This window comes from Ambystoma mexicanum, chromosome 6q, assembly GCF_040938575.1.
Source record: "Ambystoma mexicanum isolate Mex_15411 chromosome 6q, UKY_AmexF1_1, whole genome shotgun sequence".
NCBI lineage: Eukaryota > Metazoa > Chordata > Amphibia > Caudata > Ambystomatidae > Ambystoma > Ambystoma mexicanum.
In genome coordinates this window covers 1,663,456,170-1,663,482,653 of record NC_090937.1, presented here as the reverse complement: position 1 = coordinate 1,663,482,653, position 26,484 = coordinate 1,663,456,170, and the positions used below count along the sequence as shown (strand labels likewise).

Sequence of the window (26,484 nt, the reverse complement as noted above, 5' to 3'; positions counted from 1 at the left end):
CAAGCTAGAAAGGTGCGTGTTCCATGCATCCTCAGTGGAGTTCCTGGGGTTTCAGATATCCGCAAAAGGGGTGCTCATGTGTACCTCTAAGGTCAAGGCAGTAATGGACTGGCAGGTTCCGGACTCCGTGAAGGCGCTTCAGTCTTTTTTGGGGGTTTTGAACTTCTATAGGCGCTTTATTGCCTCATTCTCTGAAATCATGGCACCCCTTACCCGTCTTACTAGTCCCAAGGTTCCATTCCTTTGGGACTACAAAGCCCAGTTAGGCTTTGAAGCTCTGAAAGAGGTCTTTCCTACTGCTCCTGTTTTGCAGCACCCGAACCCTGCTCTCCCTTATATAGTGGAAGCAGATGCCTCCGCTATAGCAGTGGGGGCCATCCTTTCACAAATATGCCCTGGCACGCAACAATTACATCTGGTGGCCTATTTAGCTCGAAAGCTGTCCCGGCTGAATGCAATTACACTGTAATGGAGAGCGAGCTCTTAGCAATTCAAGCGGCTTTTAAGGAATGGAGACACCATCTTCTATGTGCTTGGCATCCAGTAACAGTGTACACCGATCACCGGAACCTCCAGGCACTGTCACATGCAAAATGCACCAATGCCCGTCAAATACGTTGGCATTTATTTTTCACACCGTTTGATTTTACAGTCACGTATCGTCCTGGCCCCCTAGAAGGTAAGGCCGACGCCTTGTCCCGCATCGGTACCAATCTTGACACCCATAAATCAGCATCACCAATATTGCCCTAAGGTTCTGTTGTTTGTGTATGCTCGGTTTCCACCTCACTTCTTGACAGTGTGGCAGTGGGCCAAGGACCATGTCTGTTTTCCCGACAAATTGGGTGCCCAGATTGTTACAGGTCTTCCTTATGTTCATGGACGGTTGTACCTGCCTGATAACCAAAACAGGCGGAAGGCCCTGGAATGGTAACATCATACCCCGTTAGCGGCCCACCCAGGTCAACTCAAGACCTATAACCTGCTGCATCGATGGTGCTGGTGGCCTGATATGAAGAAGGATACCGAATCTTATGTATGTGTGTGCGGTATGCATACAGTGCAAGAGACAACCGGGGAAACCCTTTGGTCTATTGGTGAACATGTCCCTACCCACACATCCGTGGCACACGGTTACTCTTGACTTTGTGGTAGAACTCCCATTGGTAAGGGGCATGTCAGCTATACTCGTGGTGGTTGACGTATTTACTAAAAGGGCACGGTTCATACCATGTTCGGGGATACCTACTGCTCCAATTTTGGCCAGTCTGTTCTTCGATCATGTGTACGTTTCTTCGGTCTACCTACATTCATGATTTCCGATCGAACTTTGTTCTACACACCGCAGTGACCACTTGGAAGCTTTCCTGAAGGTCACAACTTGGATTGGTTATTTTCATTTTGGGACGCTTTGCTGATTTCATTGGGGATTATTCTTGGACTATTTAATTGCGCCCTCGTGCCGTTCGGGTTAGTTGGTTTGCACAGATTTTCAACTGGGGCTTCCTTTCCTTCTACTCTTCATCGCCATTTTGCTGATTCCCAGTAGGTTACTGGAATTCTCCTTGGCTATGCAGGTAAGAGGGGGTACTTGTGGGTGGTGATTGCTGCATTTTGGCATATCTGGCTGCTCTCCTGAACTGCTATATTTTGCTTTGTTCCCTTAGCTCTGGTGCCACTGCTTCTGTCTTTTCACTCGAGCCCCTGGCCTGTTAGTCATATTACATTTCTACAGGCTGTGCTCTTGGGGGGAAAGTCTTGTTAACGTCGCGTTCAAGACCTCTGAGTGAAGGGTTCCCATAGAGTGGATGCTTATCTTGTATCCTTTTTGAATTCTGTATCCTTTTCAAGGTGCGCTACAAACCCCTCCAAAAGGGGTGTTTACTTGTATGCTTTTGAAAGGGTGACACCCCGTTCTTTAGCATTCAAGCTGTTCACAGGACATCCCCATAAATCCACAGAGCGTCTCTGTAATGACTCTGTAATGACCAAGGGACCAACAGACCACTTGAAACTAAAGATGGGTTCAAAGTTGCATTATAATGTATCGAGAGAATTACTATGGGAATTAGGTTTTACTGAGCCTAGAGTGTGGCTTCCAGCCCCTCCCTTGCTCCTAAAAAACATATCTCCCTATTGGCAGGAAAAACCTGGGGACAGGGGCTGGGGGGGTTCATACTGCCCTGAACCTTTTTTGCATAGTACTTCTTGGCTGCCGTGGTTTTGTCACCGTGTCACCTCAGTTCTTCCGTACTGGTCGTGTAGCCAGCACCCCATCCCCTGATGTCTTGGATCATATGCACAGGATCTGGTGTCAGATGTTTTCATGATTGAAGGATCTCGGGGTTGTCGGGCCCTCAGCACCCCCTTGTCATAATGTTGTTCTTTTAGTGGGTTGTCCGAGCCTTCAGGAATTGCAAGAGACCTGTCCGCCACTGCCTTCATTTGATTAGGATGTAGGTCCTGGGTACTCTGTCTCCCGTCTGTTCTTCCCCTCCTTAGCACTCCTCCACTCCCTGCTTTATATTTTTGTCCTTTCCTCCACCCGCCCTTAATCCCCATTTCGGTCCTCTTCACCTCTTAAGTCTATTTCTTTGTTCTTTACTCCTCACCGTTTTGATTCCCTCCTCCTTTGCTACCAGCCACCTGTTTGCCTCCCCTCTTCTGGTCTTGGTAGTCCTGTCCCCTGTTCAGTCTTTTTCTCTCTCTCTCTCTCTCCTCTTCTATTGATTTCCACTCTCCTACATTCACCTCTTTCTCCCTTCTCCTCTCACGACTCCCTCATCTGCTTCACATCCACCTTTAGCACTGACACAACCACCTCCTTCACCTTTCCCCCTCTCTTTCCATTCCTCTCCTCCTATTCTCCTCATACTTCGTGCTCTATCCTTTGCCTTGCTCTCAAGCACCTTTCTCCTGGCAGTCCAGTTTATTGAATGCATAGAAGTGTGTGTGTGTGTGTGTGTGTGTGGCGTTCATGTTTGGGCACTGACTGGGTGGACCATAGGTTTTTTGGGTTTGGCCAGTTGACTAGTGGACCTCCCACAGCTCTATTGGCAGAATTACTTTAGCTGTGTCCGCCATCTTGGATTCATTGTACATACTTCCTATGTTTTTGCTACCCATGTGCTCTGGTAATACAGAGCACATGGGTAGCAAAATACAACTGTATAAGACTTCAGATTCTTGGCATAAGTCGGAGGCCGCGGGAGTAAACACACTGGCCCCGTGATTGACTGTGCGACTGCACCCAAAAACTCTTGTCTTTTATCAAACCCGTCTTCCTTTTCTGTATTAAGTAGTCTGTGCATGCCCACAGTGGCTGCTCAGTGGACGGCACCCGCTCCGGGTCTCACTGCATTCATGTTTTAAAGGTGTTTCAGGGACTTGGGGGGGATGGGGAGGGGGTAGTGGAGCAAGAGGTGATCCCTAGCACACCGAGAGAATCCCGTGGGCAAGCACTTGAGGTAGTTGTGGCGTTGGCCCTTTAAGGGCACGCACGCGACAGGGTAACGTTCACTCCGTCGCATGCGCAGTTAAATAAAGGGGGCGTGTCCGGTGGCGACACAACCACCAGGGAGCCCACACGAGTAACATCTCTGTCTCCGTGTCTCTGTGTCACAGGGGGTGGGGGGCTCACGGACGGCGGAGTCCGGACACCGCCAACAGTGGCGACGAGTGCCGGGATCACTCCCTGGAACAGGCGGAGATATTCGCTTGTAGCGTAGATGATCCTACGTGAGCGCTTCAGCGAATTCTGACCGCGGAGAGGGGAGAGACGCACGCGGCCGGCGGCCATTTTGATGAATAGGCCTCGGATACTCAAGGCTTCATAACGAAGCGCCGGTGAGCCATCCGGACATAATTTTTGGACAATCCAGCGGCGGACAGCCACTGGAAACAGCACGTGTCAATTTTAAAAAGAATCATTGACATTTTCACTGTTTTTCACCGAGTGGATGGGTGAGACTCCATTGGAAGCCTGCTGAATGCACTCGGGGTCTCCCCCGCCCTGCTCAATTTTTGGACGCTTCATTGTCCTGCCTGCTGGCTGGAGCGGTATATCCACGAGGGGCACATCTGGAGAGAGGCAGAATTTAGACTTTGTCAGGAGGGTGCCTGCTGGTGGTGAGTTGCGGCCCCATTAATCATATCATCTGGGGTGCCTGTGCGCTATCCACCATGAGCCAAGCTGCTGCTGCTGCTCCTGCAGCTCAGCCTCCGCCCGCCCTCCCACTGAAACCACCTGGGTCCCTACAGCCAATGCCTGAGTTTGATATCTCGGGCGCTCCATCAAGCCTGGGACAGAGGTGCAAGATGTGGATGGATAGACTCGAGATGTACTTCAGGGCCACGATGGAGACGAGCGACGACAGTAAGCTGGCCACTCTCCTGTATTCTGCTGGCCCGGCAGTGCATGAGATTTTTCTGTCCCTGCAACCAGCGGATGGGTCGTTTGCGGCGGCAAAGGATGCACTCCATAATCATTTTCTGCCAATGGCCAATGCAGATTATGAACGTTTTCTCATGGGGACGGCTCGACAGAAGGATGACGAGACTCTAGATGTGTTCTACGGGCGGCTGCGGAGACTGGCGGCGCCATGTGCGTGGAACGACCATGAAGTCATGATTCGCAATCAACTCAATCAGGGGTGCGCCTCTGGGAAACTGCGGCGCCAGATATTGCGCGAGCCGGGCATCACCCTTCCCCGCATCTTAGAACTGGGAAGATGCCACGAAGTGTCTGAACTGCGGGCGACCAGAATGGAAGCTAGTGCCCGCCCAGGCAAGGTGGAGGAAGTCTGCGCGGTCGGAAGAGGCCGTGGAGCGAGGCGCCCCATGAACACCCAGGCCCGCGCCCGCCAGGGACAACCTCCTCGTGCCCAAAGTGCGGGTACAACCTCCCGCACCCGGCTGAATGCCCTGCGACTGGGGTGAAGTGTGGTAGGTGCGGAGGCGCGGACCATTTCGCCAGGATGTGCCGATCTGCAGCTCCTAAGGTAGTGCCTAGGGGGCCTGTTCGAGCCAGTTTCTTCCGCCCGCAGAGGGCGTCCAACGTTGCTCAAGTGGACCAGGGTGACGAAGGGGCCCCTCAGGAGGGGGAGGAGGAGGAAGAGGATGATGAAAACATTTTCTTCTGTGTCCAGTGTGAGCATGCTGAAATCCCGCTCCAAGAGGCAGCCCAGATGCAATGTGCTGGTCAATGGGGACTCTATACCAATGCTAGTGGACACCGGTGCATCCGTGAATGTGATGGCCAGACAGCACTATGACACCATGCAGATCCCGCCCACGCTGACCACGCCAAAGGCACGCATTTTCGCTTTCGGGGGCGACCAGCCCATTCCCTTGGACGGCGTGTTCGTGGCTGAAGTTCAATATGGCGACTCACATATACAGGCCAGGTTCTATGTCACGCCGGTGAGCAACAACACACTGCTGTGCTGTGCTGCGGCTGAAGCTCTGGGAATTGTAACATTCGCCTATTCGGTGTACCTAGACGACATTCAGGTGCTCCTGGCCAAACACAGCTCCCTGTTCGAAGGCATTGGACAGTTGGTGGGTGAGCCGGTCCGGCTCCACATCGATGAATCGATCCAACCAGTGGCGCTGAAGCACCGGCGAGTTCCTTTTCATCTCGGGGATCTGGTGGATCGAGAGCTGGACAATCTCGTAGGGCTGGACATTATTGAAAAGGTTGAAGGCCCCTCCCCATGGGTGTCTCCCATTGTCATCGCACGCAAGCCCAAACAGCCCAACGCGGTGAGGATCTGCGTGGACATGCGACTCCCCAACAATGCCATAAAGAGGGAACGGCACTTGACCCCTACCATCGATGACATTATAGCGGAACTGCAAGGGGCGAGGTTCTTTTCCAAACTGGATCTGAGAGCAGGCTATCATCAGGTGGTCCTGCACCCTGAGTCCCGCTACATCACAACGTTTACCACTCATCGAGGTCTTTACCGATATAAGAGGTTGAGCTTTGGGGTGTCTTCCGCGGCAGAGGTGTTCCAGAACATCATAAGAGGAGCACTGGCTGATCTGGATGGAGTCCTTAACATCAGCGACGACATCCTGGTGTATGCCAGGTCAGAGACGGAGCATCTGGCACGCCTGGCCAAGACCTTTGAGCGCCTTCGCTCGCTGGGGCTCACCCTACACAAGGACAAGTGCGAGTTCCTGAAAACAACGATCGAGTTTTTCGGATTCGTATTTAAGGCGGATGGGGTGTCGCCGGACCCCCGCAAAGTGAGGGACATAAAAGAGGCGCGTCTGCCAGAAAATGTTGCGGAGGTGGGGAGCTTTTTGGGCATGGTCAGTTACTGTGGCCGGTTCATCAGGAATCTGGCGTCCCGCTCAGAGCCGCTGAGATCTCTGACGAAGAAGGATACCGTCTGGCAGTGGGGCCCCCTTGAGCAGGCGGCATTCGATGATATCAGGAGTGCCTTGGCGGTGGACGACACCATGGCGTTCTTCGATCCGAGCCTCCAGACAGAGATTGTAGTGGATGCCAGCCCCTATGGCCTGGGGGCAGTGCTTACCCAAGTGGGGAGTGACTAGGAGATTCGACCCATAGCATACGCCAGCAAGGCGCTCTCCGACACTGAGCAAAGATACTCCCAGACTGGCGGTGCTGTGGGGTTGCAGAAATTTTCGCCTCCACATCCTGGGGCACCCCGTGACTGTGGTCACGGACCACAAACCGCTGTTGCCGATAATGGCGGGCTCATCATCCCGTCCACCAGTGAGAATAGAGCGCTGGATGCTCGCCCTGCTCGAGTATGGAGTGTCGTTGACATATCGTCTAGGGGCTAACAACGCGGCGGACTACCTCTCTCGACACCCAAGAGGAGACTCGCAGGAGTCGACGTCGGCTGAAGAGGCCGACGAACATGTCCGCCTGGTCGTGGAAACGGCCACCCCAAACTCCATGCAGGTGGAGGAGCTGGATCTCGCGTCGAAGAGCGACGAGTGTTTTGCCATCCTGAGGGAAGCAATGCAGCGGGGTGCCTGGAAGACTGTGCTGGAAGCGGTAGAACGCAGGACATGTGAAGCCAGAGTGGCTCTGGAGCAGTTATGGCGAGTGAGAGAAGAACTGACATTCTCGGAGTCGGGACTGTGTAAAGACTGGTAGGGGGTGATCTGTACTTCTGCTCTCTATATGGTAGAGGGGAGGCACAAAGGACCCCAGCCAAGATTCTCTATTCGGTAGCTATGGTCGAGCAATCAAGGCCTAGCTTCTCAGGAGGTGATGCAGGCTGGTTCTTAAGTACAGTGTAGTCCCCAAGCCCCCACAAAGGAATGTCCACACACTGTATTGGTTAGAACACAGTCTTTATATAATCAATATTCAAGGTTATGTACACTTATCATAATAACTCACTTTGTACTTAGGAAAATCAACAATGGCAAATATATACAATTCTAAAGTGGTACCACCCTTTGTATTAGACCTCATTAAAAGTGCATCAACAATACTGTAACAATGTCACACAGATCAATAGAGTGAAACCAGCAATAGAGAGAGGAGAGAAAATAAGATGGTTGAGCAATAGGCAGAATACTGGCCCCTACCACTAGACACAGTTCTGTGTGGAGATCCCCCCCCACCTGGGCAACCTGTAAAATAAAGATATAGCACAAGCCCAGTCCATATATTGTTCTGCAAGTCTTATTCCCTCCTATAATGTTTTTACCCCCCCAATGTACCTGGTGGAGTCGAGTTCTTCGAAGAGGCGTCGACAGATCCGTCTTGAGCGACCCCCTTTCAAGCGGGAGTCGGGGATCGTCGAGAAGCGTCGAGGAACTCGGCGTTCGGCGTCGGGGAATCGACGGCCCTTCTTGAATGCCTTCCCTTTCAAGCGGGAGACACGGGGCGTGGAACGTCCGACAACAAACAGGGTAGAACAGCGTCAATGAGGCGGCAGCTTCGATCCAAGCGGTGCTCGTCGACGACGGAGCGTTGGCGTACTGCAAGGCAGAGGCGTGCGGGGCACCTCGATGACAATTGTTCTGGACTGCAAAGACGGGGGCCCAGCAAGGGCGTCGAGTCGTTCGAGTCTTTGTGGTCTTCGGGTGGCGGGAAAACCACCGGCAGGTTTCTCCTCGGCGCGTTGGTCGTCCTCGACTTTCTCCGGCAGGATAAAGCGATCGACGGTGCGGACGAGGGAGTCCTTCGATTCAAATGTTCTTAGGCAAGGAGCGGACGGCTCCGGTCGTCGGCGGCACGGCGTCAAGTGGTTCCCACGGCTGGGCAACACAACTTCGACGGGCCTCCAGCGGTTACACAGACCTGCGAACCCTGGTCGACGGCAATGGACTTCGACGGCGGCGATGTCCGGGTGCTTCACTTCGATCTCCTCGGTGGTCCCGTCTCGGGTCGGCAGCCTTTCGAGGGTCTGACTTCCAGGGCGCTTCGGCGAAGATGTAGCGGTGCTCGATGATCCCTCGGAGCACGGGAAGAGGGCGCCTTACCAGGTCCTCTCTCGGGTCAGTCCTCGACGAATTCGGCAGCTTTCAGATCGGTCGAAGCAAGTGCAACAGCAAGTCTTCTTCTTCCAGCTGGGCGTCGAGGATCAGCAGTTCCAGTTACTCTTAGAGTGAAGACTCAGCTTCTGAACGCTTCTGAACAATTACCAGTGGTGAGAGGTCCCCAGATATACTATTCTGTCCCTCATCCACACTGCTGGCACACACTCAGCAGCCAATCATACAGAAGGGCATTCATGCAGTCAGTCAGCCAATCGGGCACACAGTGCATTCAGGCCACACTCCTCCCTTTCAGACACTCACAACAAGGAATGTGGATTGGGACAAGTACCCAGCCATTCAACACTACACACTGCATTCAGGCCAGTTTCGGGCAGGGCTGTCTCAGTCTTTGTCTCTCATGCCAGAAACCAGACAACCACAACAAGGAGTGTATATTGGTCACACACTCCATTCACCCAGGTCCCACCCACAGGAGGCACCCACAGGAGGTACCCACAACATACAGTCACTGGGAAGGCTCCAGTCAGTCTAGCTGGGCCTTCACAACAACACCATATATGGAACTTCCACCCAACAGCCAGTCAGAGGGAAGGGACAGAGTCAGGGCTTCCCAGGACTTTGGGAAAACAAGGTAACAGGCAATAGAAAGCAAGAGGCCACAGGGGCCATCTTGTTTCCTATCAGGAATCAACTAATCCCAATGGCAGGGCCCGGGTATCCCAAAATCGAGAACACCCAGAGCACCTGTCAAATTCAGCATGGAGCTGCCACCAGCCCATACCCTGCTCTGTGGGCCACCCACAGGTGCCCAAAAGCATACACTAGGGGCACAGGGTTGTACCCCTACCCATGGGTGCCATAAGGGTATCCCATGGGTCTGTTCACCAAACCAAAAGAGAGAGCTGCACTGCCAGGAGCCCCACATGGACTCCTGGGCAGAATACACGACGGAACACATGATAAAAAAACAGTAAAGGACAAGGATTCAGAGACCATGTCCCTCTGATGCATTTCCAGCATCACAGTCGCCCCCCCCCACCCCAGACTGAGGTGGATGGTGTCTAATCTCCCACGGGATAGACACCCTCATCCAGACGGTCAACATACCTTCTGGAAAGGCCATCTGCATTATCGTGACTCTTCCCTGGTCTGTGCTCTATGGTGAAGTCTAGCCCTCGCAGGCTAATGGACCACCTGAGCAATTTCTCCTAAGGCTCCAAACTATGCTAAAACACTACTTTTCAACAGTAGCCCACCTAACTTCTCTACCCTTGAGTTGTCTACTGATGAATATGATAGGATGTTCTCTCCCTTTGTCATCTAACTGGGACAAGACAGCTCCAATTCCGGTGTCGCAGGCATCCGTCTGGACGATAAAGGGTCGGCTGTAGTCAGGCGCACACAACACAGGTGCCCTACACAGACTTTCTTTCAAGCCATCAAAGGCCCTCTGACAGTCTTCGGTCCAATTAACCTTCCTAGGCTGCTTGGGTGAAGTTAGAGCTGTCAGTGGTGCAGCTATGGTTCCATAGTCTGCCATGAAATTGCGATAGTACCCAGTGAGGCCCAAAAAGGCTCTCACCTGGGTTTGAGTAGTGGGAGTCTCCCAGTTCCGTACATCCTGTACGTTACTGGAGAGAGGTTGGATTTGACCCCCTCCTACCTCATGACCAAGATAGGTAACTTTCCCCTGAGCTATCTGGCACTTGGTGGCCTTGATAGTGAGGTTAGCCCTTTTCAAGGCCTGCAACACCTTATCCAGATGCGTCAAATGCTCTTCCCAGGTGGAACTGTAGACGGCAATGTCGTCTAAGTAAGCCACACAAAAGGCTTCCAGCCCACTGAGCGCATGGTTGACCAATCTCTGGAAGGTGGCAGGGGCATTCTTCAACCCAAAAGGCATGACCCTAAACTGGTAGAGTCCCTCAGGTGTTGAGAAGGCCGTCTTTTCCTTGGCATGGTCCGTCAGAGCTATTTGCCAATAGCCTGAGGTAAGGTCAAAGGTGCTCACAAATTTGGCAGCACCTATGGTGTCCACGAGCTCATCAGCCCTGGGCAATGGGTGCGCGTCAGTTTTGGTGACGGCATTGACTCCTCGGTAGTCCACACAGAACCTCCAATCCTTGGTACCCGCCTGGGAACTTGCCTTGGGGACAAGGACCACTGGACTGGACCAGGGACTGGTTGAGGGTTCAATAACACCCAAATCCAACATCTTGGCGACCTCAGCCTGGATGTGGTTCTTGACGGTATCTGACATACGGTAGCACCTGCTTTTGACAGGCACACTGTCACCAGTGTCAATTTCATGCCTACACCACGGTGTAAGGCCTGGCGTCAGTGAAAACAGAGAGGCATACTGTTGGAGCAAAGCCCTGCAGGCCCTCTGTTGCTCTGTTGTCAAATCCGGAGAGAGATGTACTCCCTCCACGGAGCCATCCTGAGGGTTGCTATGCAGCAAATCAGGAAGGGGCTCACTCTCGTCCTCTTCTTGCCCTGAAGCTAGCAAGAGACATGAGACCTCTGCTCGCCTGTGGAAAGGCTTGAGCCTGTTGACATGGAATACCTGAGGGGCTACCCCAGAGGCTCCCATGTCAACCAGATAATTGTCTTCGCCCATCTTGGAGATGATCCTGAAGGGTCCAGTCCACTTGTCTGCCAAAGCTCTAGGCTTGGTAGGCTCCATCACAAGGATTTCCTGTCCCGGAGTCCAATCCACTTGCGAGGCTTTAAGGTCATGCCAGTACTTATTCAATTCCTGGCTGGCCTTGAGATTTGCTGTTGCCTGACCCATCATCTGTGTCATCCTCCGTCTGAGGCCTAACACATAGTCCCCCACTTGCTTGGCGGGACCTGGAGGGGTGGCTTCCAAGCCTTCTCTGATCAAGGCGAGGGGCCCCCTCACGGGATGTCCAAAGAGTAACTCAAAGGGGCTGAAACCAACACCCTCTTGAGGTACCTCTCTGTAAGCAAACAGCAGGCATGGCAGGAGGAGATCCCATTTCCTCCTTAGGGGTTCTTCCAAAGCCCCTAGCATGCCCTTGAGAGTTTTATTAAATCTCTCAACCAGACCATTGGTCTGGGGGTGGTAAGAGGTGGAGAACTTGTAGGTTACCCCGCACTCTTTCCACATGGTTTTCATGTAACTAGACATGAAGTTGGATCCTCTGTCAGAGACAACCTCCTTGGGGAATCCAACACGGGTGAAAATGCCCAGGAGAGCCCTGGCAACCACCTTGGCAGTAACAGTCCGAAGGGGTATTGCCTCAGGGTACCTGGTGGCATGATCTACCAAGACCAGGATGAACCGATGTCCACCTGAAGTGGGAGGGTCAAGGGGACCGACGATGTCGATGCCCACCCTCTCAAATGGTGTGCCAACCACTGGCAATGGCTGCAGTGGGGCAATGACCCTGCCTCCAGTTTTTCCAGACAACTGACAAGTTGGGCAGGTCCTGCAGTGGGACTCCACCTCCACTCCCATCCGTGGCCAGTAGAAATGGGCAGAGAGCCTCTGCTTAGTCTTCTTGGTCCCAAGATGACCAGCCAAGGGCACCTCATGCGCCAACTGCAGTAGGAAGGGCCTGTAAACCTGGGGTACCACCAACCTCTTGAGGGCACCAGGTTCAGGCTTAGTGGGCTCACTAACAAGGAGCTCACCCTCCCAATAAATCCGGAATGTCCTAGGCACTTCTCCTTGTGCCTGGGACAGGGCCTGTTTCCTCAGTCCCTCGAGAGAGTGGCACTCTCTCTGTCCCTTACAGAAGTCTGCCCGGGAGGGTCCCCCTTCAGCTAACAAGCATTGAAGGTCGGGATGATCCTCCGGGTTGAGAACCTCTCCCACAGGAGAGTCTTCTGTCTCTTCTCCCACAGGAGTTGAGTTTGGGTTTTCCACTGGACCCAGCCCGTCCGGAGCATGGACCCCAATGGGTGCTGTCGGAACAGCAGGAAGAGAAGGTGTTCCCCCCCCCCCCACAGAGGTGGCCTTCTTGGTCTTCCTTCTTCTTGCCTTAGGCCTCGCCTTTGGCTCGGGTACCTGACTCACAGCCAGACCCGGTGTCACCTGTGACCTAGTGACTGCAGCAGCAGTCATGGGAAGACCATCCGAGATCAACCCCAACTCTACTAGATCATTTCCTAACAGAATGTTAGCAGGGACATTGTCCTGAACCAGGACAGGAAGCTTTGCTGTCTTGTCTCCAATCATGAGTGTGACTAAGGCTACAGGCGATAATTTGGGAGGCCCACCAGCTAACCTGGTGGTTCTCAGAGGAGCACCTACATAGTCCTCTGGCTTGAGCAGGGTCCTGTCCACCACTGTCATGCTTGCCCCAGTGTCTCTCAAACCAGTAGAAGGCTGGCCATTCAAGAGGACACTTCTCAAAAACCTACGGGTGTTCTGTGGGATAGTCGCCAGTACTTCTGCATACTGGTCCCAGGCCCCAAGGGACACTAAGGAAATCTCTACCGGAGCACCAAATGTGATCCCGGTAGAGGAGGGGAGGACAGTGGCCTCCACCTCAGACACGGGGTAAGGGTAGGTCAGGCTGACAGCCTGTACTCCAAGTGCCTTACCTTAACACTTGGAGTCACCCCTTTTGTGATCCAGAGCCCCATAGTCCCAACAAGTGCCAGGAGTTCGGGGTACGGTACTGGAACCACTGGGAGCCTGCTTTGCAGCAGGTGGACCACTACTCTCATTCCCACCCACAGATGACTTATCCCCACTAGCTTTTTGGGTCTTGGGAGAGGACGGTTTAGGTTTACCCGACTGTGACTGCTTGTGGGACTCCTCAGCTTTCTGAGAGGCCCCCTTTTCTTTGTCCTTGTCCTTCCCACTGGAGTCCTTAGGGGACACCCGGTGGGAGACCCACTTGTCAGCCAACCTAGCCAGTTTAAAGGGGTCCAAAATGTTCTGGTCAGCCACATACTGACGCAGCTCTGGTGAACAGGCTTCAGAAAAATGCTCAAAAAACAAGAGGTGGGACAATTCAACAAAAGTCCAACCTTGTATCCATCAATCCACCCCATCATGTTCATGTGCGCAGCACTCACCCAGTCAACCCAAGACACATTCTCTATTTTCTTAAAATCCCTGAACCTCTTAAGGTATTGGGTAGGTGTCTTGCCAAACTTGGTAATCAAAGCAGACTTCATACACTCATGCTGACCCCTTTCTTCCACACTCAGCTTCAGAATACAGTCATATCCAGTTTGAGGCACTCTGCTTAACAAACACTGAGCCCAATCTCTTTTATCAACATCATGAATTGCACAAGCCATTTCAAATGCTTCAATCCATTGGAGGATATCTGAACCCTCCACAAATACACCCACCAAATCTTTCATAAACTTGGTGGCTGGGGACGTGACACTCTCACTGGTTTTAGCTGAAGTCTCCACTCTAGCTTTCTCTAGCTGGATTCTCTGACATTCAGTGTCCTGGCTCTTGAGTTCAAGATCCCTATTCTTGAGCTCCACTTGTTGAGCCAACTCCTCTTTCTTAAGCTCAGCATCTATTTCCAACTTGCGGTATTCCTTAATATCTCAAGCTCCAAGGAATTGCTGGGGTTTGGAACAGAGGCAGCAGGAATGGCAGCATTCCCAGAAACAGATTCAGCAGAATCCCCAGGGGCAGAGTCCTCATTGGTTGCATTCCCCCCCTCATCAAGAGTTTCACCATCAGTCTGGTAGTCCACCAGGGCAGCTATCAGCTCAGCCCTAGACTTATCCACAAAGTCTAACTCCCTGGCTTCACAAGCACTCTGGAGAGCCTCTAAACTCATCCGAGTCAATTTGCCATTTGCAATAGACTCCATTGTTTGTAATGCAGTTATCTTGTACACAACTAAACCTTAATTTAATAGAGTGCTGATATTTTGTAAGTGGCACGGTTATACACTGATTCTTAAAACCATAAGCATCCCACCGCTGCCACCAGCTGTAAAGACTGGTAGGGGGTGATCTGTACTTCTGCTCTCTATATGGTAGAGGGGAGGCACAGAGGACCCCAGCCAAGATTCTCTATTCGGTAGCTATGTTCGAGCAATCAAGGCCTAGCTTCTCAGGAGGTGATGCAGGCTGGTTCTTAAGTACAGTGTAGTCCCCAAGCCCCCACAAAGGAATGCCCACACACTGTATTGGTTAGAACACAGTCTTTATATAATCAATATTCAAGGTTATGTACACTTATCATAATAACTCACTTTGTACTTAGGAAAATCAACAATGGCAAATATATACAATTCTAAAGTGGTACCACCCTTTGTATTAGACCTCATTAAAAGTGCATCAACAATACTGTAACAATATCACACAGATCAATAGAGTGAAACCAGCAATAGAGAGAGGAGAGAAAATAAGATGGTTGAGCAATAGGCAGAATACTGGCCCCTACCACTACACACAGTTCTGTGTGGAGATCCCCCCACCTGGGCAACCTGTAAAATAAAGATATAGCACAAGCCCAGTCCATATATTGTTCTGCAAGTCTTATTCCCTCCTATAATGTTTTTACCCCCCCAATGTACCTGGTGGAGTTAAGGTCTTCGAAGAGGCGTCGACAGATCCGTCTTGAGCGACCCCCCCTTTCAAGCGGGAGTCACGGATCGTCGAGAAGCGTCGAGAAACTCGGCGTTCGGCGTCGGGGAATCGACGGCCCTTCTTGAATGCCTTCCCTTTCAAGCAGGAGACACGGCGCGTCAAACGTCCGACAACAAACAGGGTAGAACGGCGTCAATGAGGCGGCAGCTTCGATCCAAGCGGCGCTCGTCGACGACGGAGCGTTGGCGTCCTGCAAGGCAGAGGCGTGCGGGGCACCTCGATGACAATTGTTCTGGACTGCAAAGATTGGGAAGACGGGGGCCCAGCAAGGGCGTCGAGTCGTTCGAGTCTTTGTGGTCTTCGGGTGGCGGGAAACCCACCGGCAAGTTTCTCCTCGGCGCGTTGGTCGTCCTTGACTTTCTCCGGCAGGATAAAGCGATGGACGGTGCGGACGAGGGAGTCCTTCGATTCAAATGTTCTTAGGCAAGGAGCGGACGGCTCCGGTCGTCGGCGGCACGGCGTCAAGTGGTTCCCACGGCTGGGCAACACAACTTCGACGGGCCTCCAGCGGTTACACAGACCTGCAAACCCTGGTCGACGGCAATGAACTTCGGCGGCGATGTCCGGGTGCTTCACTTCGATCTCCTCGGCGGTCCCGTCTCGGGTCGGCAGCCTTTCGAGGGTCTGACTTCCAGGGCGCTTCGGCGAAGATGTAGCGGTGCTCGATGATCCCTCGGAGCACGGGAAGAGGGCGCCTTACCAGGTCCTCTCTCGGGTCAGTCCCCGACGAATTCGGCAGCTTTCAGATCGGTCGAAGCAAGTGCAACAGCAAGTCTTCTTCTTCCAGCTGGGCGTCGAGGATCAGCAGTTCCAGTTACTCTTAGAGTGAAGACTCAGCTTCTGAACGCTTCTGAACAATTACCAGTGGTGAGAGGTCCCCAGATATACTATTCTGTCCCTCATCCACACTGCTGGCACACACTCAGCAGCCAATCATACAGAAGGGCATTCATGCAGTCAGTCAGCCAATCAGGCACACAGTGCATTCAGGCCACACTCCTCCCTTTCAGACACTCACAACAAGGAATGTGGATTGGGACAAGTACCCAGCCATTCAACACTACACACTGCATTCAGGCCAGTTTCGGGCAGGGCTGTCTCAGTCTTTGTCTCTCATGCCAGAAACCAGACAACCACAACAAGGAGTGTATATTGGTCACACACTCCATTCACCCAGGTCCCACCCACAGGAGGTACCCACAACATACAGTCACTGGGAAGGCTCCAGTCAGTCTAGCTGGGCCTTCACAACAACACCATATATGGAACTTCCACCCAACAGCCAGTCAGGGGGAAGGGACAGAGTCAGGGCTTCCCAGGACTTTGGGAAAACAAGGTAACAGGCAATAGAAAGCAAGAGGCCACAGGCAGGGCCTGGGTATCCCAAAATGGAGGACACCCAGAGCACCTGTCAAATTCAGCATGGAGCTGCCACCAGCCCATACCCTGCTCTGTGGGCCACCCACAGGTGCCCAAAAACATACACTAGGGGCACAGGGTTGTACCCCTGCAATGGGTGCCATAAGGGTATCCCATGGGTCTGTTCACCAAACCAAAAGAGAGAGCTGCACTGCCAGGAGTCCCACATGGACTCCTGGGCAGAAAGCACGACAGAACACATGATAAAAAAACAGTAAAGGACAAGGATTCAGAGGCCCTGTCCCTCTGATGCATTTCCAGCATCACAGGCTGCTACTAAGGGGTGAGAGGATCGTGGTGCCCCAGGCCAAAGTTGCACAGGTCATCGCCTCCACCAGAAGGTGTGTTTCCCGGAGCTCGAGCGGTAGGTGGAAGCATTTGTGGCATCGTGCGTATGGTGCCAGGCTGCGGCACCGGCCCAGCGGGTCCTCATTATAACCATGGCAGTCCCGGAACTACGGTACCGGTAAGCATGCCGGTACCGTAGTTCCCGGACCGCCATACTACGAGCTGTGCTCGCGGCTGCCTGTCAGCCCGCCAGGTCTGACCTGGCGGGCAGAGCGGCTACCACGAGCACAGCACGTCGGATGAACTGGCACTATTCTGAATGGTGCCGGTGCATCCGAGCTCCCCATTCCAATTCAGCCTTATGGGGATGGGGAGTCCCTTATTGCTGGCACCCGCAAATGGGCAATTACCGGGTCTGGTGAACTCTGTAAAAAAGCAACTCCGGCGGCAGCTGTCCCTGTTTTTCCGGCACAGCTCCTGCCGGAGTTGTAATGAGGCCCATTGTGTTTGAAAGTGCCTACAGGGCAAAGGGAGGGAACATGGCACAAAGGCAGTAGAATACAATAATGAACAGGATAGAGATGGTCCTACTAGGCCTTGTGAAGCATTTGGATCGTGCAAGTGCAGACAGAGAGGTGGGGGGTAAGTGCTGAAGAGATTGGGGGGCGAAGTGCCACGGGGTGAGTTACCGGTAAAGTGCTAGGCAGGGGTTGCATGGAAAGAATGTTCATCTGCTGATACAAAGTGCACTCCTCTGAGGGAACACAGACCAGTGGGTCTAAGGACAAGTGCTGGGACTAGGAGGGGGTGCAGGTGATTGGTAAGATGGCCATGACCCAGCAGGACTGAGTGGTTTAGCACAGAAGGGAAGGGGAAAGGAGGATGTGAAGAGGAAAGGCTTGAGGTGCTTCCGGAATTTGAGGAGATCCGGCTCAAGACACAGAGGGAGAGGGAGAGGGAGAGGGAGGTGGAGGGAGGCTGTTCCAGAGGAGGGACCCAGCCGAGGAAAGAGATCGGCCTCCAGCTGTTTAGTGAAGCGATTGACACACAGAGAGTTGGTGCCGGAGGAACAAAACGATCTGGAGGGGAGAGTATTTAGTATGAACTAGTTGAAGATAGCGTGGTCCCCGGCCCCATAGGGGTGGAGAGAGGAAGAGGCTGTTGCAGGAGACCAGCCCAGAGAGTACCAGAGCTCTAGAGATATTGAGCTTCTGGGGAAAGGTGAGGGAAGTAAGGATGCCTGATGGGACACAGTATTGCAGGATCGGAGCACCGTGGGGCAGGAATTGAGCACCGTTGGACAGAATCAAAGCATCTTGTGGCAGGATCAGACATTCAAGGTCAGATGCCATTAAGCAGGATGTCTGTATCTTAAAGGTAGGTTTGAGGTGCATATGGGTAGATTGTCAGCTCTACATAGACATGACCTGGGTGTCTTGGGCAAACACTGGGGTGTCTTGCGGCAGAATTAGTGAAACGTAAGATGTTTGTTGCAAGACAGAGGTTCCTGGGCAGGTCTGTGGTTCTTTGTGAGCAGTGTAGGATTGTCCTGAGCAAGTGCTGAGCTACGTTGCGTAGGATTTGAGATGCCATTGGCCAGTCCTGGAGTAACGTGGTGCAGGATTAGTGTAATTTAGGACAGAACAGGTGCTTGGAGAAGGTTTGGGGGACTTGACGCAATGGATTTGTGCAGGAATTTAGATCTGTTTTTGGAGCAATGCATGATATGGGAATTAGGGTCTTTGCTTAGACAGCCATAAAATTGAAGCAGAAGATACATATGTTTTGCCTCAAGTGCATTTTTTAATGTGGGCCTCTTTTTATTTTTTAATTTTTTTTAACTAGCCACTAGAGAGTGACAATGAACTCTTGGTTAGTAGGGAATGGTGTGCTGTGTGCATATGGAGTAGTGAGGTGGTGAGTGACATTTAATGCCAGGCTAGTAGCTTGCAACTGTAATGTAAAGCACTATAGTAGCTGGTATACATTAAACCAGGGGTTAATATTCAAAGTGAGAGACAGGGAAGGGACCTTTGAGCTATCAATTACTGTAGTGTGATGACTCCTGTGGAGTCATCGCTGACACCCAGCCTAAGATCTCCTCCCATGTGGTCAGGGGATGGCAGCCGCTACCTGATCCTGAACCTGGGGATGGTATTATGAGGGAGGATCACATGGGAGTGGATGGCTGTCAAGGGGATGTGGCGACTCCATCATGTGAAATGCAGTATTCTTCCTTTTTAAATGAGGAGGAACATATAATTCCTACATTTCTGATGACATGCTGTCACTATACAAATCTCTCCAGTTATAAAACTCAAACCTTTCATCACACCCATTCTAGATTGAATGCCATTCGTACCACATATGTAAATAGCGCACAAAATACATCCCCTATCTCTGATGATGTTGTACTAGGTAAAATACCCAAACACAATCTCCTTAGAATTCAGGTTAATCCTACGGACTCCAACTCCCATAGTACCTCAGGTACTGAGACGAAGAGGGAGGAGTTAATGTGGATTGAAATATACCCTAAGCAAAATGCATGGACTAGTTGTTGCAAGGTGAATCAGCTGTGTAGAACATTTAAAGAAGGTTTTTACTGGCAATCAGGAGCTGGAGAGAGGAGACGCTACTTGGGCGAAGCAAGAGGCAGAAACGCTGGTAAAGACAGACGCTCAGGAGCAGACCGGGCTGAAGCAGGTGCTCCCAAGCTGCCACTTATCAACAACCGGAACCAGAGTGGCGAGAGACCGAGAGGAGCGTGGCAGGCTCCAAGGTGAAGCCGCGAGCCGACCGGCAGCAGATGAGGAGCTGTGCAGGTCGCGGTCCAAAAGAAAAGCTGGTGCAAATGTGATTATAAATAGATGAATGTCAAGAAAGAAGCTGAAAGACAAGTTGCACAAGTCTCCATATATAAGAAGCTTATATGGGGAAAGTTGGAACAAGCATTGCCATAAGCAAATAAGTACTGGTGAAGAAGTAAAGAAACATAACTTGAACAAGTCTTCATATGTGAGAGGTCCATATGGGGAAGCTTGGAAAAAGTTAAATCCAGAATCAATGAAGTATAGACAGTACACGAATAAAACTGCTATACTAGGAAATAAAGACAACACTGAAAGAAGACCTGATAAATGGGATATATAAGGCAGTGAGCATTTTGGGGGAAAGATACTTGGCAGGGGAGTACACCAGGGAATTTATAGACCCGAAAAGGGGGATACCTGGCAGGGGAGTACACCAGGGGATCTATAGAACCCAGAAGGGGAAACCTGGGAGGGGAGTAGATCTGGGGACCTATAGAACCCAGAAGGGGATACGTGGCAGGAGAGTATACCGGGGGATCTGAGGAATCTATTGAATTCCTGGTAAGGGAGTATAAGAACAGGAAATAGTCCTAATTAACGACTCTTGCGTCCCCTGCGCAACCAAAATACTGTACAACAGCCAAGAGTAATCATGTATACAAGAATTATCACTTTGTAATAACAAGTTCATCACGAACAAATAGTAGTACTTGTAGTAAGAATACTTTCGAGGTTAGATCACACAATCTTTTAATTCTGTTGTCAACATTCAAAGGTACAGAGCTCAACGCGTTTCGGGTAATCCCCGAGCTTTCTGGGAATTCCCTTATACAATTGAATGCTCGATTGTGGCTTCTACACTTTTTTGACACGCGTTACCAGTTTCCCATTTGATTACTCCATCGCTCCATTAGCACAGGGAGCGTGCTTAAGAATACACTAATACAATTGACTTACGTTTGCCTTGAGAACGACCTGCGTGTCGAAACGCGTGTCGGCTGTTCCTGTTTCAATTAAAGCTTCAACAATTTCATCATTGTGTCTTACTGTTTTGGGTGTAAAGCGCATTACCACCTCACCTTTTTCTTTATCCTTTTAAATCTACCTGTCCCCTACACTCTGTCCTCTACAACTCTTCCAGAACGGGATTGCGAGACTTTTCCTTGGCCTCAAGCCCAGGATTGTATCTCTCCAGCCCTGAAATCTCTCCATTGGCTCCCAGTGGCTGCAAGGATCAAGTTCAAGACCCGCTGCATTGTCCACAAGGCCTTCTCTGGCCTGTAACCACAATACCTCCGACTCTCTCTTCGGAAATGTCTTCCTACTCGAGCTCTTCAGTCCTCCAACTCCTTGAGAGTCAGTTGCTTCTCCAAGCAACGAATTGGGGGCAGATATTTCTTCGGCTGGCGCCTCCCTCTGGAACAGCCTCCGTGCCTTTCTGAAACTTGAGAAGAACCATCTCTGGTTCCGGAAGCAACTCAAGACCTTCCTCTTTGCTTCTGCCTTGTCTCTTCCTCTCCCCTGCTGATCTCCTGTCTGATACTGCACTGGTCACCTCGTTACCCTCTGAATTTGGGCCCAGGTCCCTGCCCATCCAGTTGCAACCCTGCACTGCCTCCTGGCAACCCTTGCACTGTGTTCTGTATATGAAACCCTACAGTCCCCTTATCTGCACTTATTAGACACCTGCTGTCTGCATTTTAAACCTCGCACTGGCCACTTGCTGGCCGCACTACTTGTTCTTTTTATCCCATGTTCGGCACTTGACCATTCTCCCCTCCCCCTGACACTTTCCACTCCACTCTCCCCTGCACTCGCACAATCTCAATGTCGCTTGGCCTAGTAAGATCGTTGTCTTTGTCCTCCCTCTGTTTCCCCTCCCTTGCCTCAGCGCGCCTTGAACACTTGTGTATTGGCGCATTATAAATGCCATATCATATTCTATCATATCATATCAAGGGAATATGCCAGAAAGTCATCCTTTAAGCAATTGGGTAAAAGAGGCACTTTGCTGTCCTTGTAGCTGTCGTTTAAAAGAGACAGTTTGCCATCTGTGAAGCAGTTGTATAACAGAAAAACTTTACCTGGCTTTGAGAAACTTATGTGGAATAAACATTCTTGCCCTTCTTAAGGAAAGAATAGTTGGGGAAAGACATTTTTTGGCATCTTTCTTGAAATATTCCAGGGGAAGGGAACTACCCTCTGGATCCAAGGACTTCTCTTTTGGAGAAACCATTTTGTTGGATTATTTAATTGTTTCTTCTAAAATCATTTTGGTTAAACATAAGTCAGAAACACATTTTCCTTGCACTTCTTGGTTGTTCATTTTTAGTCCATTTCTCGGTCTCTCACTTTCACTCAATCAAAGTTCAAACCAGGACGCAATGTATACAATTCTTCCAGCCGCTTTGACATCAAAGCACAATTCCTCCCATTCAGTTCCTGAAGAAAACCTCACCAGCATAGGCTACCGACTTTGCTTACTTTTGGGACATCAACACTCAAATAAACCTCACTACACACTGTGCAAATCCCAGAGCTGGCTTTCCTTTCACAATACCTGAACAGCATTTTTCTTCCCATACAGACATTACACACAAGTATCTACAGACCTCTGCTTAGAAAGGCCACCCCATCAGTAATTCATCAAGTACAGTTATCTGCACCCACAAAGGGTGAACGGAGGCTAGCAAAGGGGCAACGTGCTGGTCTTGGAAGCAAGACCACGCAGAGCAACAGAGGTTCGAATCCCGGGTCCACAGAGGTTTGAATCCCAGGCCCACGCTTAGAAACCTAACTCGGTATTAAGCGTGTTATAAAAGAAAACAATAAAATAAATGAATACATTCAGAACCACATGTCAATTTGTTTACTAATTGTCTGTAACACAAACACTTCATCAAGTAATGACTGGCATAAACCGGTCTGTGCGTACCAAGTAGGCACTGTAAACCTTAAACTCCTCACTTATGAACGCCATTGATTTTTCTTCCAGCAATGAAAGGGGCCATCACATACCCTGTATTTTGTATGCCATACCTTCATTGCAAAGGAGAGGAATCTAACACATTTGTAATCATTGCAGTATGTTCCTGTTTTCTTTGTGAGTGCAGTTATTTTATATGGTAAATTGCGTGTGACAGTTTATAAGATCCTTTATTTGTCTTCCAAGTGCCATCAAGTTTGGTAGACAAAGTCACACATTGCATCATGTTGTTGTGGGTAACGGGGACGTACAGCTGCATGCCTGGTTTATTAAAGTTTAAGTTGTTTGATGATAAAATAATTCCTAACTTCTCTGCTTCTTTCAACAGAGAATGCGGCATTACTAGAACCGAGAGGCTGCACATAATACCTGGAAGGTGGTATGTCAGAGGAAAGCCATTCAACAGAAAAATTGACAAAGCAAGCCCGCTATCACTAACAACAACATAACAAGAAGAGAAGCAAATGGCATTCACATGTACTGAATGTGGGAAAGCTTCACAATCACGTCCCATTTCCACTGACGCCAGAGTCACCAGACAGGTAGAGATCCAATGCATCAGGACCACAGAACAGTAAACTGTGCTCTGGATGATGGAACATTCAAATCATCTGCTGTATTGCTCCCTCTTGGACGGAACATTAACCTGGCATTCAATGTTGTAGGAAGGATGTTCTCGTGCAATAATTAAAGTACTCAGTAAAAGATCTCAAACTTGGAAATGGTAATGCAAATATAATGAGAAGCTGTTACAGATTAGTAGACACATGAGCACCTTCCGTCACCACTTTCATACTTTTAGGAAACCCCATGTGTACACAAGTGGTGAGAAAACCTTCACTCGTAGACCGATCTGTGCAAACATCTTGTGAAGAACACCTCTTAGTGCATAGACGGCCCTGATGGATCTTGAGATGCCACCATGCATGGTGGAGAAGCCGTATCAGTGCACTGTATGCGAGAAACGTTTCACTCACAGGTCAGATCTGTGCAAGCATTACATGATCCATACTGGGGAGAAACGATACCAGTGTATGGAGTGTGGGAAAAGCTTCACCCAGAGCTCAGGCCTGTACACTCATCAGCTTATCCATAGTGGGAAGAAACTGTATAAGTGCACGAAGTGCGTGAAAAGCTTTACACAGGCGTCAGGTCTGTGGGCTCATCAGAGGGTCCATTCTAGGCAGAAACCATACACGTGTACGGAATGCAAGAAAAGCTTCCCACTAATGACCGACCTGTACAGGCACAAGATGACCCACACTGGGGTGAGGCCATACCAATGTACAGAGTGTGGAAAAGGCTTTATTCGCCTCTCATACCTGCACCGGCATTTGATGATACACACTGGTGAGAAACCGTACACGTGCATTCAGTGTGAAAAAACCTTCACTCGGAGTTCAAATCTGCGTATGCATCAGATGAGCCACAGTGGAGACAAACCATACCAGTGTAAGGAGTGTGACAAATGGTTCACTAATAAGTCAAGTCTCCATGCACATCAGAAGATTCATACGGGGAAGAAACCCCACCAGTGTACGGAATGTGACAAATGCTTCTTACGACTCTCGGATCTGTCTAAGCATCATATGCTTCACACTGGAGAGAAGCTGCACCAGTGCAGGCAGTGTTTGAAGAGCTTCACTCGGGCATCAGGACTGTGCTTGCATCAGGTGATCCACACTGGAGAGAAAAAGTACAAGTGTACAGAATGCGAGAAAAAGTTCACCCACCGTTCCACCTTGCAGGGTCATCAAAAAATTCATAATGTCGAGAAGCCTTACAAGTGCACAGAATGTGGGAAACACTTTCGTAGGCTGCCGAGCCTAAGGGATCATCAGAGATCCCACACAGGGGAGAGACCGTACCAGTGTACAGAGTGTGAGAAACGTTTCACTGTGATCTCAAACCTGTACAGGCACCAGAGGATCCACAGTGGAGAGAAACCATACCATTGTGCAGTGTGTAAGAAGAGCTTTACTGACAGGGGAGATCTGTCAAAGCATGAGGTGATCCACACTGGTGAAAAGCCCTATCAGTGTATAGAATGCAAGAAGCGCTTCAATCGGCGCTCACATCTGAATCGGCATCACATGAGCCACACTGGAGAGAAACTGCACAAGTGTACACTGTGTGATAAAAGTTTCACTGCTCGCTCACATCTATCCAGGCATCAGCTGGTCCATACACGAGAGCAACCAGACTAATGCAGTGTGAAAACCTCTTTCCCAACGTATTTGTATGTTTGCAGGTTTCAGACCATCCCAGCTAGTGAGAAACTGCACCAGTGCACAGAGTGCAAGCAAACATTGGTTGATGGGTTGGAACCTTGCACGCATCAGACGGATGTGGTGAGGATTGTGAATGCGCCAGATCTGCCCGCGAACACATACAGTAGTTCATGAAATATCAAGGAATGGCAGCAGTGAGCAGCCCAACGTGGAGCCAAAGAAGTGGGATTGCATCAATTGTGCGCGGTCCAACAAGGTTTATGAAAAAAGAATTTGTACTGCATCTAGAGATGCTACGTATGAAAGTACTATAAAAAGCCTAATCGCTGTTCTACTGCAGGGGACGAGAAGGACATTTGCAGTTACAATGAGAAATGACTATTAGTGAACTGTTAATAATGAGAACAACAAGTAAAACCTTCTCCATGATGTGTTGTGTGAGGTGTTCTGATAGCTTGGTGGAGGCTTCTTGGTCACCTCTGATGTTGGAGTCTAGAATGCTCAATGCAGTCCCTCTATCCTCTAATGAATCAGAAATTCATCTGTATACATTTAAATTTTGAATAAAGTACAAGGACCATTTTGGAGGGGATGGTATTGGGGTATTAAAACATGATTCTGGGTGAAATAATATGTACAGTGTTTTTCCCATCAAGGCCATAACAATAACACCCTTGCTAGTGTTTCTGTGCCACATATTGAATCCAGAAAAAGACTCCTTGTTATTTGTGACTACCAATGGTCTTTTGGAAGTCGCACCCCCCATAAAAAAAGTGTTATTTGTACTGAATCAGCATTTACTGAAAATACGGTTGTGCAAAGCACAACGGAAGCTCATCACACTATGAACAAACGCAAATGATTGCGGCAAGTATTATTTTCTGTTTTGGCGCTAAATCAAGATGTGGCTGTTGTCTCTATTTCTTGTGCTCATTATCTTGCATATTGTCGGGGTTGGCCCCTTCAGCCCTAGCAGGATAAGCCCGCCCAACGACACTCCAAGAGAGGGTCTGTATGAAATCCTTTTTTAAATCTCAAAAGAAAATACATTGTTTGATCTGATCCACTTCTGGGCCTCTTAAATGAGTGTAAACTCAGCTGTTGTGATTCACCCAAGTGCCTCCCATCAGGGTTTTCCCATCTGATTTTCATGCAGGGCTGTAGTATTGTGAAAGCTGTCAGCATCTTTCTGCTTTCATGTAGATTTGTATTAATAAACATCTATTTGATCGAATGCATTTGACTCCTGTAGACCAAACCTGAGAAGCACACGTTGGTAAAAGCAGTCTGTGTCTTAAGGGAGGGGGCTGGGAATCTGCAATTTAGCCTTAAGGGCCCCCACTGTAGGCGCATGTTGGATGGTCAATATCTTGCCTTTATAGGATTGATCATAGGAGAGGTGAAGAATGCCCGTGTGTAGGATTTATTTCTTGTATTTTTTTACTTTGGGATTTTTATGCAGCCTTCGAGCTGCTTCAAAGCGCTTTAACAGGAAAGCTGACTAAGCAATGGCGTTCTGCATGCAGACGACTGGGTAGGATGTTTGCATTAGTGTATTGTGACGAATCCAAGGAATTCATCCCTTATTCCCAAGGGTGTGCCACCCCCTTTGGGACTAGGGAGGTGAGACAGCTAAGATTAACACCCC

General features: G+C 50.2%; 1 protein-coding gene across 3 annotated transcripts in view; it reads left to right on the top strand.

Moving 5' to 3' along the window:
* LOC138517000 (zinc finger protein 271-like) overlaps nucleotides 1-26,070 on the top strand; it is a 108,374-nt gene extending 82,304 nt beyond the window's left edge. For all 3 annotated transcript variants that reach the window (XM_069632502.1, XM_069632501.1, XM_069632500.1), the window contains exon 2: nucleotides 22,934-26,070. In XM_069632502.1, coding sequence (XP_069488603.1) covers nucleotides 23,508-24,812 — 1,305 coding nt within the window. In that variant the 5' untranslated portion in view covers nucleotides 22,934-23,507 and the 3' untranslated portion in view covers nucleotides 24,813-26,070. The remainder of the gene's footprint in view (nucleotides 1-22,933) is intronic.
* The last annotated feature ends 414 nt before the right edge of the window (nucleotides 26,071-26,484 follow it).